Here is a 14,832-nt window from a genome sequence, read left to right as displayed (position 1 = left end):
AACTTGAAAATAGCTGATGAGTTCAGTTGCTTTCAGGCTACTCCCACAAATTGGACTACAGATATTTTGCTCAAATTCTGTACTAAAATTAATTTTCTAAGTTCTCCTACTTGGATTCTCAAAGTTAGGCATCTGTAGGCATCTAGTAAATGTGCTAGCATTAAAAAAAGTTATGAACACCCACATCTCACTTTTTACATCAGGCTGCTTAATTAGGTGCTTGTTTAGGCACTGCAGTGTGAATAGTCTGTATATGTTTAAAAACTAAATACCTGCAAGTTCACTTTATTGAGAATTTGGCTAGAAGAATAACAAAAATAACTGAGCTTAGGAAAATAACTAAGACGCTTGCAAATATCTAGGAAGAGAAGTAAAACTGAGATAAAGCTGCTTATTCTGAGAGAATTTTGTTTGCTGATGCAATTTATTATCCTTCAGTCTTGTACTAATTATTTATGAGAGGCAGATAATGTTCAGTTTACATTCACAAGATTATATGCAACATATTATATGAGCAAGTTGTACATTACAGTGGCTTGTTAGCACTGTGTGATTGTTAGAGTAATGACAAAAACAGAATTTTGCATCTCAGCCTCTTGCTTTCATTGGAATGTGTAAACAGAAATTCTCTAGAAAATGAAATTGAGCATAATGATTACATCCAGTATCCATGATTCACCTGTGGGTTGGAATACAGTAAGGGTTATTTTTACATATATTTCAAAAGCTTTACTCAAAACACCTTTTTAATAAAGGGTATGATTATCTAATTTGCAAATCTGCCTCCCACAGAGTAAAGTGTAGTTTAATATGCAAATATTACTACAGAAAACTAGTGTACACAATAAATGTAGTTTAAAATAACAGGAAGAATAAGGAATCCACCAAATTTCTAAATAATTCAGTAACTACTTCAGTAATGGATATGCCTTAAAAATTCCATATGACCATTACATTTATTTTAACTTGTTTAATTTTGCTGATTGGAGTCTTACAAGCCATGATGAAGGAACAATAGAAAAACTTAATAATAATTTATTGTTTTTCTCCTAGAGGTGTACTGAATCTCCTTTTGAAATGCAATATACGATTTCTATTTATTTGTTTAATAACTTTTAAAAAATCAAACTGCTTGCATAGAGGGCTGTAATTATGACTTAGTAGATTTTCTAGGAAGAAAAATTGACAAGAGGGCAAATCTAAATATGAACTGGCAGCCAAATCAGTAATGCTTTAATTAATACTCAGATAAACTGGAGTTACTACTATTCTGAGTAATATATTTTATATTCAAACTCACTAAAGTACGATTTTACAAATGTGTCAGAAATGAGCTGAAAATAAATTGCATTGCATACTGCCATTCCTTATCAGATTTTTCCACTCATCATATGAACTGAAGTTATACAGATTCCCTGGATTGTCCAACATTGTATGTTCTATCACAAAACAAACCAGCCTCCCTCTTTGGAATATGAATTAATTTGCTATGTCTTCATTTAACAGAAAATATAAATATGATGAAAATTGGTGGAAAAGAAGGTTGAAGATTGCCAATATGGTTATTTATATCTGATGAGACCTCTGCTTTTGAGATGATGAGTTTTTGGGGTTATAGTTTGTGTTCTGTTATCAAAATAGAGATGTATTATTACCATTTAACTGTTAGTTAAACCTGATAGTTTTGGTGTTTATTAAAAGTGCATTGGTGGGTTGTTAGACATGTAGCGTTCATAGTTTAGCACAGCAGTCACTGAAATAAATACCTGCCAACACATTTCACCTGTCTTCAAAAAAGCCTGATGTTGAAAACTAATTCCTGCAGGTTTTCCTTGCAGCCACTAGAATATGCAGTTGTTCTCCAGATTGGGTACTAAAATCTATGTACTTTGTATAAAGATATCTTTCTGTAGAGAATATTAGGCTGCCATAGAACACCTTTATTTTTCATACACCATCATCTGTCTGTGTGTGAGATAATATGAGACACAATAAGGTAGATAGTCAGAGGTCTGGCAAAGACTTTGTTTTTCTTTCCTCGTTTTTATTTTATGCTTTGAAGAGATGGAGAAGGCACTGTGAATAATTTTTAAATGGGAATTTTAAATTCTTAAATGGGAGTTTTAAAATTACTTGGATTTATTATTTTTGGAGGGAGCTATTCAAGAGAGGAACCTTCAGTCTGTGTCTGAGGCCCAAAGCCTCATCTTTAAATCCTCAGTGTTAAAAGCATCAGCACTGATATAAAGTGTGTAGGGATGAGCAGAGCTGTAACTGAGGTAAATACCTTGGCAGGTCTGCATCTGTCCCATGTTCTTCCATGCTTTGAATGTTGTATGTGCTGGGATTGATGCAGTCATGCTCGTTGGATCTTCAGTAGAGCAGAGCTGGGTGAGGAACTGCCAGAGAGAAAGGTCTAATTCACATCTCACTGCAAGCATCAGTAGGTGCATCTTCCCTGAACCTTTAAGGGAAAAACATTTCTCCCTGAAGGCCACCAAGTACCCAGGCATTCATGCAACGAAGATGAAGTGGGATAATATGCTCTTCCATTTGCCTTATGAAAAAACCCTGGCTCTAACATTTTGCTAGACTGTAAGAACACAGTACTTTCACTTAATTAATTCAAAATTATTTCATACAATTCTCCTTTTTCACTCCCTAGAAGTAAAAAGTGTGCCTTACTCACCTGCAGTGAGAATAGCTAGAAAATGTTCATTGGGACTTCATATCTCATTTTTAATGGGTAGGAAAGGAAGTGCTCATGGCTGTCTTGAACATAAAGGAGAATGAAATGGATGAAAGAGAAGGGTCCTAGTTATGTTGGTTTGATCAGTGTCTGGAATGATGCAGGATTTTAGGTATTGGAAGGTATATTACCTGTGGGGTAGGTTCAATAGTAAAAAAATTGATGTCTCCAAAATTGTATGTGTGAGACATGTTCTGCTAGCAAAACTGCTACTTTAAATAACAGTAATAACAATGGGAATATTGTTAAGGAGACTTTGCTTACAGACAGAAAAGCAGAAAAGGTAGCCTTGGCCCATTTCTGAGCACAGTGTATGGAGCATTTTTTCTCTTTTGTTGGTACTCTTGTTTGTCAGCCTTCACTGACAGAATGGAGGGTGAGCTGCACTGTCAGGCTGTGAGGCTTTCTAGGCTGGAAAACTCCCCTTACATTAACTGAGTAGCAGCAGCACCTTGCAGCCTGAGGTCTTTGAGTGCTCTCTTTCCTGCTTTGTAACATAAGGGCTTGCCATAGTACTCACATTACAAGGATGTTCTGAAGACAATCTACTTGGTTGTTTGTTGGCCTAGTCTTAGCATGAAAAGGACTGTTGTAGTGTCTGACTAGCTATGAGAAACTGACAAATAATTAGAGACATTTTACTGAAGGAGTTGGCTGAAAAATATTCCATGCCTAAAGTATCATTCCATAAGTCAGTCAAAACCCATAGCAAAAGAAGATGCTATTAAAGCCTTTCTCATCTGGCTAAAACTTAAATTTGAAGTACAGTTTTCCATTAATTTCATTTTTCATTAATGAAATATAAGTATTGGAAAATAATGAAAGATCTATTATGTATTAGACCTAAATTGCTGTATTTAGTAGGGATGAACAGCAATATAATAAGCTAGTAAGAGTGTGAGGTATTCTGAGTAAACTAATTTTTTTGGGAAAAAAAAAAAAAGATTTTGGAACTACCTTTCACAATTTGACCTTGGAAGTTGCCTCTTCACTTTGTATACAATGTACAATTTGAGTATATGTGCAATTTTACAGCTTTAGCAGCAAAAGCATTCCTTGTGTAAAAAACTGAATTCCAACAGTCAATAAAAGTGTTCCTAAACTAAAATATGCAACTAACATGAAAAGAAAATAAAGAAGGAATATGAAGGAATTTCTGGAGGCAAGTAAAGGTGTGTAGGAGTTGCATGTTCTATTAAGAGAAGAAAAGATCCCCACATAAAATCTAATTTTACTTTGCTACTTTGTAACTTAGACATTGCTGTTACAAACCTTTTTCAATTTTATATGAATTTTTATGATAGTCTGGAAAAACTAACTTTTTGATAGTTCAATGATATTTTTTTCAAGCATGACAAGTTAAATAATAATTTTTGGAAGATTCTTCAGTTTCATCCCAGTTAGAGCAGCTTGTGGTGAAGTATAGCGCTGTGCAAGGCTGTGGGGCTGATGGCTTGGCCTTGATACTTGGTGTCCAGTATTTCTGCTCTGAAAATTCATCTCAGCCTTCATGATAAGGATGAGGTCTGGCTAACTACCAGTAGCCTAAAGACTGAATTTGGTTTTCCTCACAATCTGAGCCGAATGTCTGGGACATACATTCCATGTGCTAGTGTCTAAGCAGACCTGTCATTACTTTGCTTAGGAGCCTTTCCACTCCCAATTTTATTCTCTGATTTTCTTTGTACACTTTGCCTTGCTGCTCCCATTCCATTCAAGGAGCACATCCAAGAAGAGTCTGCCTCTATTCCCCTGTAATCAACGTTAGATTTTTAAAGAGAATCGCAAGATCCCTCTCCTCCTCTCCACAGACACAGGGTGTGTGCACTAGCCCTGACATTATGGCAACCCTCTGCTGAACTTGATGAAATTCATTGATTTCTTCTTTTATTGAGAGTTTCTTTCTTTTCTAGAGGGGACCTGATACCCCAGGTATCAGCTTGCACATGCTAAGCAGAGCCCTGCTTCCCTTTATTGGCTAAAACTTAACTCCTGCAGCCCAGTATGTGGCTGGATTTCATAGCCTCAGAGATGAACTAGGTCTTTCTGATCCATGGATAATGAGGAAAAATAGAGCCACTGGAAAGTGCCACTCAGGAAATGTGTTACTGATGTGATCTCATGGCTCTCTTTTACCTAGAATGTTCCACCTGATTTGTCCATCTGCACCTTTGTGCTGGAGCAGTCTCTGTCAGTACGAGCCCTCCAGGAAATGCTGGCTAACACAGAAGAAAAGGCAGAAGGGGTAAGTTATTAAATATTCACCTTTCTTCATCTTGCAAAATAGTACTTTATTCCTATGGTACCGCAGGTTTCATGACTGTCACGTGCTTATAGCATGGTTGTGTTGAATTTTCCTCCTTTGCTACAGGAATGTTTTTTTTGAAATTATAAGCACTTGCAGTGTCCACTGAAGCTTGCCAGAGTTGTAAATTGACAATTTCAATGTGCTATGAGTCAGTACAGAGTTACAAGGGTGTTTTAATTCGAGACTCTTATAATGTGTCATGTAAAGCTTGATCACTTGTTCTGAACAAATAAGCTTTCTGAGCATTCCTGACTATATTGGGTGAGACTGTAAAAAGGTCTTAAAATGACTTGGATATATGCTGTTTGTGTCTAGAAATAATGAAGCTGTTGTGTGTACCCTGAGCTAAAACATGCTGTAACAGACCTTTAGGCTGATGATAAAATATTATTGAGCCTTGGTGGACAAGAAATAGCAGCCTGGAAGATGAAGTATTATTCCTAATAGGAATGAATTAATTTTTTTTATTAGAAAGTAGTTATTTACAGATAAATCATAGTAGTGATTCATGTTCCTGCAGTGCAATTGATTGGATTTGTTATGCTGTAATTGAATGTTCCATATATACCTTAGTGTTCATTTGAATGTTATGCTCTAGCTCAAATCCTGTAAATTTTTGAGGAAGAGTGACTGTAGGCATAGGAGTTAAACAGGCAAAAGAGAAAGAGGTGTTAATCATAATCATCTCGCAAGAAAGCTGGCAGGACATAAGCATGCCTCTGATATTTATGGGGATGCCTCAGGGATCTAAACTAATACAGAGTAGTCAGTCCCGTGAAATGCCAGACTGAAAATGGTATTTGGGAAATGAAGTCTGGGAGCAGTCCCATGGATGATCCAGAGTGTGTTCTGCCAGTGAGAATTTGTTCCAAGAGAATGAAAAGCCTATCTGAGAGAAGATGTGGTACCAGAGTAAGGGGAGATGTACTTTTAAACCCTTCTTCCCTGTGTGAATATTGAAACCAAGAGCAAGCAATTCACAAGGAAAAAAATAAATGAACAGGCATGTCAAATGTGACATAATGTCAAAAATCACAGTCCAAACCCAAGGATGGACAGTGATAACTGTGTATGGCCACATGTATGAAGAAGAGCAACAGTTTTCTTTCTGTTTATTCCCACCAGATGTGAGCAGGAACATGAACTAAAGTATAGAGGAACATGTAATAAAGCAGTGCTGTAGGGCAGAATGCAGTGAATTAAAAAGCATTCAATTTTTGAATATGAAGTATTGCAACTTTTCTTTAAATCATAACATCAACTTGCAGATTTTCTGTCTTTAGCAGAGTTCTGGGGACAGGTGTTAAAAAAATACTTGTTTTTAATACAGAGATCACACCCAGAGAACACTGGAGAGTGAACAAACCTCTCTGCAGAATGATTACAAAATGTGAGCTTGATTATTCTGCTGGGAACAGGACAGACTTAAGAGAGCTTTGTAGGTGTCTTAGGTTGAATTTTTGCACTAGTTCTGGAATGTTTTCTGCACTATATGTAAGCAGGAAAAGATTTTTGTAGGACACACTGACAGATGAGACATACCATGTTTGGTGGTATTTTCTGGAAACAATTAATGATGTTTTCTGTGCATAACCATGAAAGTCAGAGTAGGTCAGAGTTCTGGACACTTACACCCATGCCTAAATAACACTGATGGCAGCTGCACTGGTCTACAGTGCTCTGAACTCAAAGGTCTTCTGAGAAGTGCACAGGAAAGATAAAGCAAAGTTCTGAGTGTGGTCATTATGTGGCTCTTGGCTGTTTACACAGTAGTTTATTGTGCTCTCAGCACCTGTTAAATGCCAAAGTAGCAGAAGATACAGAGCTACAGCTATACCAACACAGAGAGATGGTGATGAGTAAATCATAAATATATTTCCACTGCAAATTTTGATGGCTTCTGTAGAAATGCATTAGGAATCTGCTTGTGTCTCTTGTATATTAATATATTGATATTAGAACAATCTTGAAAATAATACTTTGTAGATGAACACAATGTCATATTGTTGTCAATGACAATATTTTTCTTTTTAGTAAGCCTCTGAAAGTCGAGTGATGATGATACTAAAATGACAGAATGTGTACTTGCTGATAGATTAATAGAACCGACTTTTGGTATCTGTTGTAGTTTCTCTGAAAAATATACAAATTTGCCATTTATAATTGTATATCATAGGGCAGGTACTTATATAGGCAGATTTATATTTGTTTGAAGTAGCTATTAGAAGAAGTTTTAAGATATGAGGTAATTTGTCTTACCTGAAGCACTACTACCTTCCTGGAGAAGCATAAATTATTTTTATTAAAACAAGAGTGTTTAATTTCATTTAGGAGAAGAAAGTATAGCAATTTTTTGAGAAATTTTTGCTATGAACTGCTTTCAGCATGATCTCAGTTTTCTAGTGGAAAGAATCCTACAAAGGGAGGTCTTCTCAGTCCTCAGCTACTTTTCATTACATTAGAAATCATTAAGATGCTGTGATTATAAGTGGTCTCCTTGTGCTGATTTGCCTTTTGTGTTGTGTAATCTCTTGAATGCTCTGTTTATATAATAGGTATCCTTGTTATATAACAGGTAAGTTAGCACTAATGCAATGGTTGAGTAATATGAACAAAATCTCATGCTGACTTGAGTCAGAACAATAAGCAGCTTTCTTGTGCCTAAGGAAGAATAACTGGGTGCACTTACTGGATTTACTTCTAATTCTCAATTAGTATGCTTTATGTGTGCAAGATTACAGCTGAAAAAAACCTCCCTTTTTAGTGCAAGAATCCCAAAATGAGAATTTCCATACTTTGTGAGTTCAGTGATCCATCTCTCTGAGTATACCTACCTGACTCTTCTGAACCAGATAAATGCTAGTATCAAAGGCAACAGTGGAAAATGACTGAAATTTCCGAAGGAAAAATGTGTGTAGTGATCTGTTTCTTCTAGGCACTGGGTAGTTATTTTGTGCTCTGAGGTTTCATCATTTCCCTGTAAACCACTATGCTTAGCTCTGACACTTTATTAAAACACTGATATTCATAGCTTGACTGAATGGTTTTGGTTTGAAAAATAAAACCACAACCATGTTTATTTGCTTAGGTAGCATTATTTGCACTTTTCATTTTAAACAGGTAATTTTTTTATTTTTTATTTTGCTGAGGTCTGGAGTGCTACGTGCATGTACCACTTCCATCAGTTCATCTACAGGAAAGAAACAAAAACCAACAAACCAGAAATAGATAAGGAAAAATGGAGAAATCTTTTGGAGAGGGAATAGTAAATTATTACATAATGAGTAGTATCATCACATAGTCTGGGCTGTTGTGTGTTAGGCAAGCAGAATTACAGGTGTGCTGTCCTAAACAAGGGTGACCTACAGCCTAGGTATTATTTTGTAATCATTTTGGCTCCGTTTTTTAAGTCAGTGTAACTTTTTATTATTAGAAAAGCAGATGTAAGATGGAAATTGAAGTCCTTATGTATTTATAAAACATTTAAGACCATAAAAAGAACTGAGGCTGTTCTTGGCCTGGTTTTTATTTCCAGTGAACCTTCTCTGGACCCAAGTTCCTTGTATTTCACTGAAGCAGTTGGAATGATCCTGAGGAGGCAAATCCATATCTTCTGAAGTAATTTAGGAATGGTCATGGCAACCTGTTGGAACTGTATTTTGCTGTTTCGCTTCTGATTCTTTTTCCTCTGATTATCTTTTTGGGTAGTTTGTTTTTTTATTTTTTTTTTATTTTTTTTTAAATCTTTTAATATATTTTAAATCACATCTTCCTTTCCTAGATTCAAGACCTCTATCATCTAGTACTTTCTTCTTGTGAAAGTGATTAAATGCCATAATCAAACCAGTTCCTGGAGATTTTCTCTAATTTTCTTAGGAAATGGAGTCTGGCCATCTATCCATTAGTGGTCTTGAATTCAGTAACTTCTGCGATTTCTGGACAACATGAACAATATTAGAAACAGGGTTAGATGGATCTTCCAGATATGATGGATTTTGGGTAGGAGAAAGGGATCTAACTTTTTTCCTATAATAAAAGGAAAGGATGGCAAAGTTTTCTGTTTTCCATTGCCATCAACTGTTCTTGTGCTATTGCACCTTCTGCACATCTTTCATTCCCTGAGAAAAGGTGTCACAAGGACATGGGAAGGAAGTTGGCAGGTGTCAGGTGTGAGGTAGGGATTTATAATTTTGTGGTTTCTTTCAGTTCTGAGATTTAAATGTTTTTTTCATAAAAGTTAAACAACAGACCTGTACATTGTATGCTTATTACCAGTCTCACCTTTTATGACAAAGAAAACTATTTCCTTTTGTCCTGCTGTATACTCAGTAGAAAAATGTATCCAGAACAAAAGCTATCCAGACATATTTGACATGAGAGATTGTCAGGTATTTTCTTAGTGGGTTCAAAAATTATTTAGATTTTGTCTGAAAGGTTTTTCTTTTTAAATAATCCTCAAGCAAACGTACTGTATGAAAAATAGGTATTAAGATAAAAATTTGCCAAGAGGGTGGCAATTACAATTAAGTGTAAGGTAACTTCCATAAAGTCCATTGCTCCTATTATTTGAACTATATTTCAGAGGGTTTTTCATATGATTCAATATGAATTATTATTTTTCTAGTGGGAGAATCTGTATTCCAAACATCACTACTCTCTATTTATATAAAAAGGGACTAGTTTGAACTTTCATTCTATTCTAATGTTTTTGTTACTTCAAAGAGATAAAAAACAGTTTTGGGCACAGTGACTAGGTACAGGAAATTAAATTAGCTTGGCATTTAAAAGGAGACATTTTCCTGTAAGTGGACAAGCACAAAATCATCTATCATCTGTGTTGGCTGGAACAAGAAATAAATGCTTGTTATTCCCTGAGTTAAACTTGCTTTGCCTACATTTTTTGAAATATATCCAACAGTCTCATTATATATATATATATATATATATATATATATATATATATACACACACATATATATACATACATATATATAAATTATATAAATTATATATATATATATAAAAAAATGCAGTGTACTATTTTTCCACCTTGATATATCTTTTATAGTCCTTCATGATAATTGTAATAAATGAGGCCACTGAAATTTGAAGATTCTGGATATTTTACATGCCATGCCTGATGAATAGACTATATACATATGTGTGTATTTATATATGACACATAGAAATACAGGTGTATGTGACTTGCTTTCACATGCCGGTGTGGTGTGCATCTGTGTGTGGATGGGAGATCTTGTATCCCAAACAGAGAATTGTTCTTAACTGCTCCATCCCATTGGAGTGATTGAGAACTCTGTTAATAAATTGTCTTTTACAACAGTTTTAATTAGTTTCTGTCAGCAGTGGTAAAAGATTCTCTTTTATGGTCTACCAGAAGACTGGTGAGTGCCAAACCATTCCAATTCTGTTGTACCATACATCCACAGGAAAGCCTCCTATCGTTGGGAGGGTGTAGAGTTGAGAGAGGTTTATTTTTGTGAGAGCTTCTGGAGCTGCTGTTTGTTGATCTGTGCTTTGTTCTGTCAACACAAGGTGTATTTGTGGGCTTTTTTTTGATCAGGTATATATAGGAGTATGAGACTCCTGTAGGTTTTTTTGTTTGCTAGTTTTTGTTTTTTCCAATCTTATCAGCGAAGTGTTTGAAACATTCCGTTCCTTTGCTAATGGCTAGGCTTCATGCTACATGAACTGCTCACTAGTAAAATCATCTGCACTTGGAGTGTATTGTGTTTCCTTTGGAATTGTGTTTTAATGACTCTGGGAGGACAGATGCACAAACTCACTTATCCTCAATGGAACCCAATGGATTTCTCTCAGCTGCTTTTGTGTCCTTTCACTTCAAGTGTAAGCTTTTTGATTGCTTACTAGAAAAAATGTAGTAGTGAAATAAGAAAGGATTTCTTTGCATGTCAGTTGTAGCAAGAAGGTGAATGCATAAGTAGTTACAATTTCTGTTTTGAATGTCATAATAAACTAGGAACTAGAATACATTGGGGGAGTGTAGGACTCTCTAGAATTTATATTGAAATGATTTTAAGTGTTTATTCAAAAAATCACACTGTATTTGATTCTTTTTTTTTTTCTGACAAAACTCGAAGTGGTTTTTTTTTTGCTATTTTTCTTTCTAGACTTCATTATGCAGTGGGAAAAAAATTGGCTCTCAGTTGCCTTAGTATGCTTGAAATTTGTTTACTTTTAGGTAAAATGAAATGTAGAGTTAAATCCCTTTTTAATTTCCTGCAAATTCATCTTAGTTGCTCCATTATCTACTGAACACTTCAGTGTGCAGTTTGCTACATTTTTCCCAGTATTTATTTGCCCAGCAACTGTGCTATTCTAATACTGTATGCCATGAATATTTGCTGTGCTTGGAAGCTCTATCCTGTCCTCCTGGTTAGTAATGAAGATGTGACACTCTGTCCATGCCACTATCAACTCCTGAGGGCTGGCCTTCCATAGAGCTGGAGGTTCAGAGCTGGAAGCAGACCTCTTTCTGTTTGATACTTTTGGGTGTTCTACTAACCCATCTGAGGAAGAACATTGGTCATGGAAGGAAAAATCTGACTGTGGAATGATCTTCTTGGAATACTCAGGCACGGCTGCAGTTGAGCTTAGGGAGAACTGTAGCCAATTCAATTTTGCCATTGAAGCGGAATGGAAAAGTGAGAATTAAAACAAGAATTGGTTCCGATCCCATAGTCCTAAGAAACAAATGGAGAATAGTTGGACAAAAAGTTCTTGACTATAAGCAATGTAGAAGTCACTGAAACCAGCACTTTTATGTTTTGAGCTGCCACGCGGATGGCTGAGAAATACTGGCAGAGAGATTAGAATGAGGAACTCAAGGTGTACTGTGTGCTTTTTTACCTTGGATGAAAAAAGAAGGGGATTGATTGTTTTTATGCCTTTTACCTGTCAATTCTGTAGGCATTATCCTTGTGCCATCTATGTAAGCTATAGCTTATTAAAATATAGTATGGCAACATAGTGATGCTTTTCTGTAAAGATTCCCTGTTAGGTCCTGAAAGAGCTTGCGGTTTTTTATATGAAATTTAAGCACAGCAAAATTGAAAATGATACAGTTAAATTTGTTTTCAGAACCAAATCCCCCCTTTTTTTTTTTTTTTTTATCAGGGGTTGGAATTGATATGCAAAAGGCTATTTATGCAAAATGATGAAAAGATAAACCCCACCAAATCCTCACATTCAGATGCTGTCCTAGAATGTTGAAGAGTCTCAGTTTTGCTACTCAATCCTAGATAAAGCTGATAGCCTCCTGATAGCCTCTTAAACCACTCATTTTCTTAATGCTACCAGATGTCTTGACAAAACTAGTAACACACTGAGTTTTTGAACTGGGCCAGTGTTGATAAGCAGTTGGAATAAATAAGCTAAATGATGATTGCTGCTTGCATTTTTTTCTGATTTTGTTTGTCTTCATACCTCAAGACTGATTTATGCATGCATTGAGGCTGATGAAAATAAAATAATATTAGAAATTGGGTCCTAAGCGTCTCAGACTACCCTCTCTGCTTTGTGTATAACATTGATTTTAGTGGATTCTTTAAATCTGTTATGTCATCTGGGCTACTGTGAAAACAGAATTAATATTTGTGAGGTTAGCTTTACGGTAGTGAATATCATAAAATGGATAGCATTTAATTGTCATGTCTTTAGAAGACTTTTTTTTATCAATATTTATTACAATGGTTGCACAACAAGCTGGAACAAAACAAAACAGTAAATGACCACACTCTCATCTACGTGTTGCATGAGGCAGATTTGATGTTGAAAAGGTTATGGGCATGTGAAAGGCTGCATCATAAAATACTGTCATTTTTCTGTTTGCTTAAAATTGTTACCTTTTTTTTGTAAAAGTTAGCATAATTTTTTTAAAACACAAAAACCTTATACTTTAGCTTAGTCAAAAGTGTTTTGAGATACTAAATTGTTCCTGATTATATATTATCCTTGTCTCCTACAATTCTACTACTACTGATTGTACAAACTGAAGTTTTACATTAATCTCATAACTTTATATTAAGCTGAGGCAAGGCCTGGATAAAGTGATACTCAAGCATTGTATTCTCTTCTTTTGCAATGAGCACAGCTGTAAGATGAATTATTTGTAGAGCACAAGAACTTAAATTAAATAAAACATAACTTTTACTTTGGTCCAGTTATATTAAGATTGGAGGTAATAATTATCCAATGTTTTTAAACAGACTGCTTATACTCAATAAATATCTCATATATGAAAATTCTACATATCTCCAGTTGTATTGTAATGGCTTCTTATAGGGATAGCTTCCTGAAATATTTGGCTGGGTTGGTTCAAAATTTTAAAAAGGAAGGATCCTTTTTTCCAACTCATTGAGTTACAATAGCAAGTTTAAAGAATATTTTGGTGAGTGGTGTAAAATGTTACGAGTGTACGAAGTGCATAGAAGTGCTGCAGAGGCTGGCAGTATGGGAAATGTTAATTGTGTCTGCAGTACTGTGTAGCAAGAAACAAGTCTCCAATCAGGCAGCTCCATAGGATCTCAGCAGCTGGAGCTGGAGGATTACACATGGCATTCTCTGTCTTGAGATGTGCTCAGTGTTGTCAGCCTCCAGGAGTTACCAGTACCTTCTGTGGTAATTAAAGAAAACAACAAACCATGCAAATCCTCAAATTCAGTCAAGATTTTTTGTTTGTTTCTAACTCTTGATATCCTGCAGGGTCCAGCACCTTGGGGTGCTTTTGATTCTAATGGTGCTCTATATGCATCATAGACTTCCATATTGTTTAAGCTGAGATGTGAAAAGTCCTCCCCAGAGGGGTAACACTTGAACAGCACCTACCAAGGGTAGCATTAAAAGAAGAGATAGAACTGGTGTAGTGAGACTGAGCAGCACTGAGCAGACAGGATTCCTGTCTTGAACAGGAAATGGGGAAGGAATTGAGTTTGGGGAGGGGATAGGTTCATCTCTGTATTGCTTCTGTGGTGTGTCTGTCAGAGCTGCTGATAAACATGCACGATTTCTTAATGGCTGTCAGTGATCTCTGCTGCTGAGCAGGTCTGCATAGTGATGTAATTCTTTGGGATTCATCTGCATGTATGTGACTGCATCTCCCCAGGGCAATAGGAATTTTGAATCCATGGTGGCTACATCACTGAGAAAATCTACGGTATCTTAGCAAAAATAATAGGTTTATTGAGAACAGGTGGTATTTCACCTCTCTGGAACAAGCATTCATCTGTGGAGAAACGTTTTCTTTTGATGCCCAGTTATTCCTTAGTGACTGTGGTAGTGTTGTAGAGAGTCATCAAAATGGTTTGTTTCAATTATCATAATCAAACAAGAGCCTTCCAAGCAGGTGAGTGTATTGATCTTGTATTTAAGTACCACTGTACTTAATGTGAGAGCTACACTACTTCAGGTCCAAAGTTAACATACCTAGGTTTTGTTTCTCTCTTACCATAGGGAATTACTGTTTTTTAAGTAATTATCAGGATGGTAATGCTTGAGCTGGGAGTGGAGGGAAGGACAGTGAAAGAAATAAAGGGGTTTAAGACTGGGGGTGTTAAGTAAACAGAAAGAGGCTGAGAACAGGGAGCAGCTCTGTAGGCAGAGGTGAGATTTTGTCCCTGGCCTCCAGGTGCCTTATTTGTAGCTGGATCTGGAACCTGAGCACAGCAGAGAAACCTGAGTGAGCAATGAACCCCGGCTCTTCACAGGGGCACTGACTTACCTTTTGGAGTGGTAGGAT

General features: G+C 36.1%; 1 protein-coding gene across 10 annotated transcripts in view; it reads left to right on the top strand.

Annotated features, from left to right (window-relative positions):
• The window catches only part of RYR2 (ryanodine receptor 2), a 378,221-nt gene that overhangs the window by 110,021 nt on the left and 253,368 nt on the right, over nucleotides 1-14,832 (top strand). For all 10 annotated transcript variants that reach the window (XM_086877715.1, XM_086877706.1, XM_086877711.1 and 7 more), the window contains exon 3: nucleotides 4,890-4,994. In XM_086877715.1, the coding sequence (XP_086733841.1) occupies nucleotides 4,890-4,994 (105 nt within the window). The remainder of the gene's footprint in view (nucleotides 1-4,889; nucleotides 4,995-14,832) is intronic.

Source organism: Cyanistes caeruleus, chromosome 2, assembly GCF_971803275.1.
Source record: "Cyanistes caeruleus chromosome 2, bCyaCae1.hap1.1, whole genome shotgun sequence".
In the NCBI taxonomy this organism is placed as follows: domain Eukaryota; kingdom Metazoa; phylum Chordata; class Aves; order Passeriformes; family Paridae; genus Cyanistes; species Cyanistes caeruleus.
Note: the sequence above shows the minus strand (reverse complement) of the source record. Positions and strands in the feature narration are given on the sequence as shown.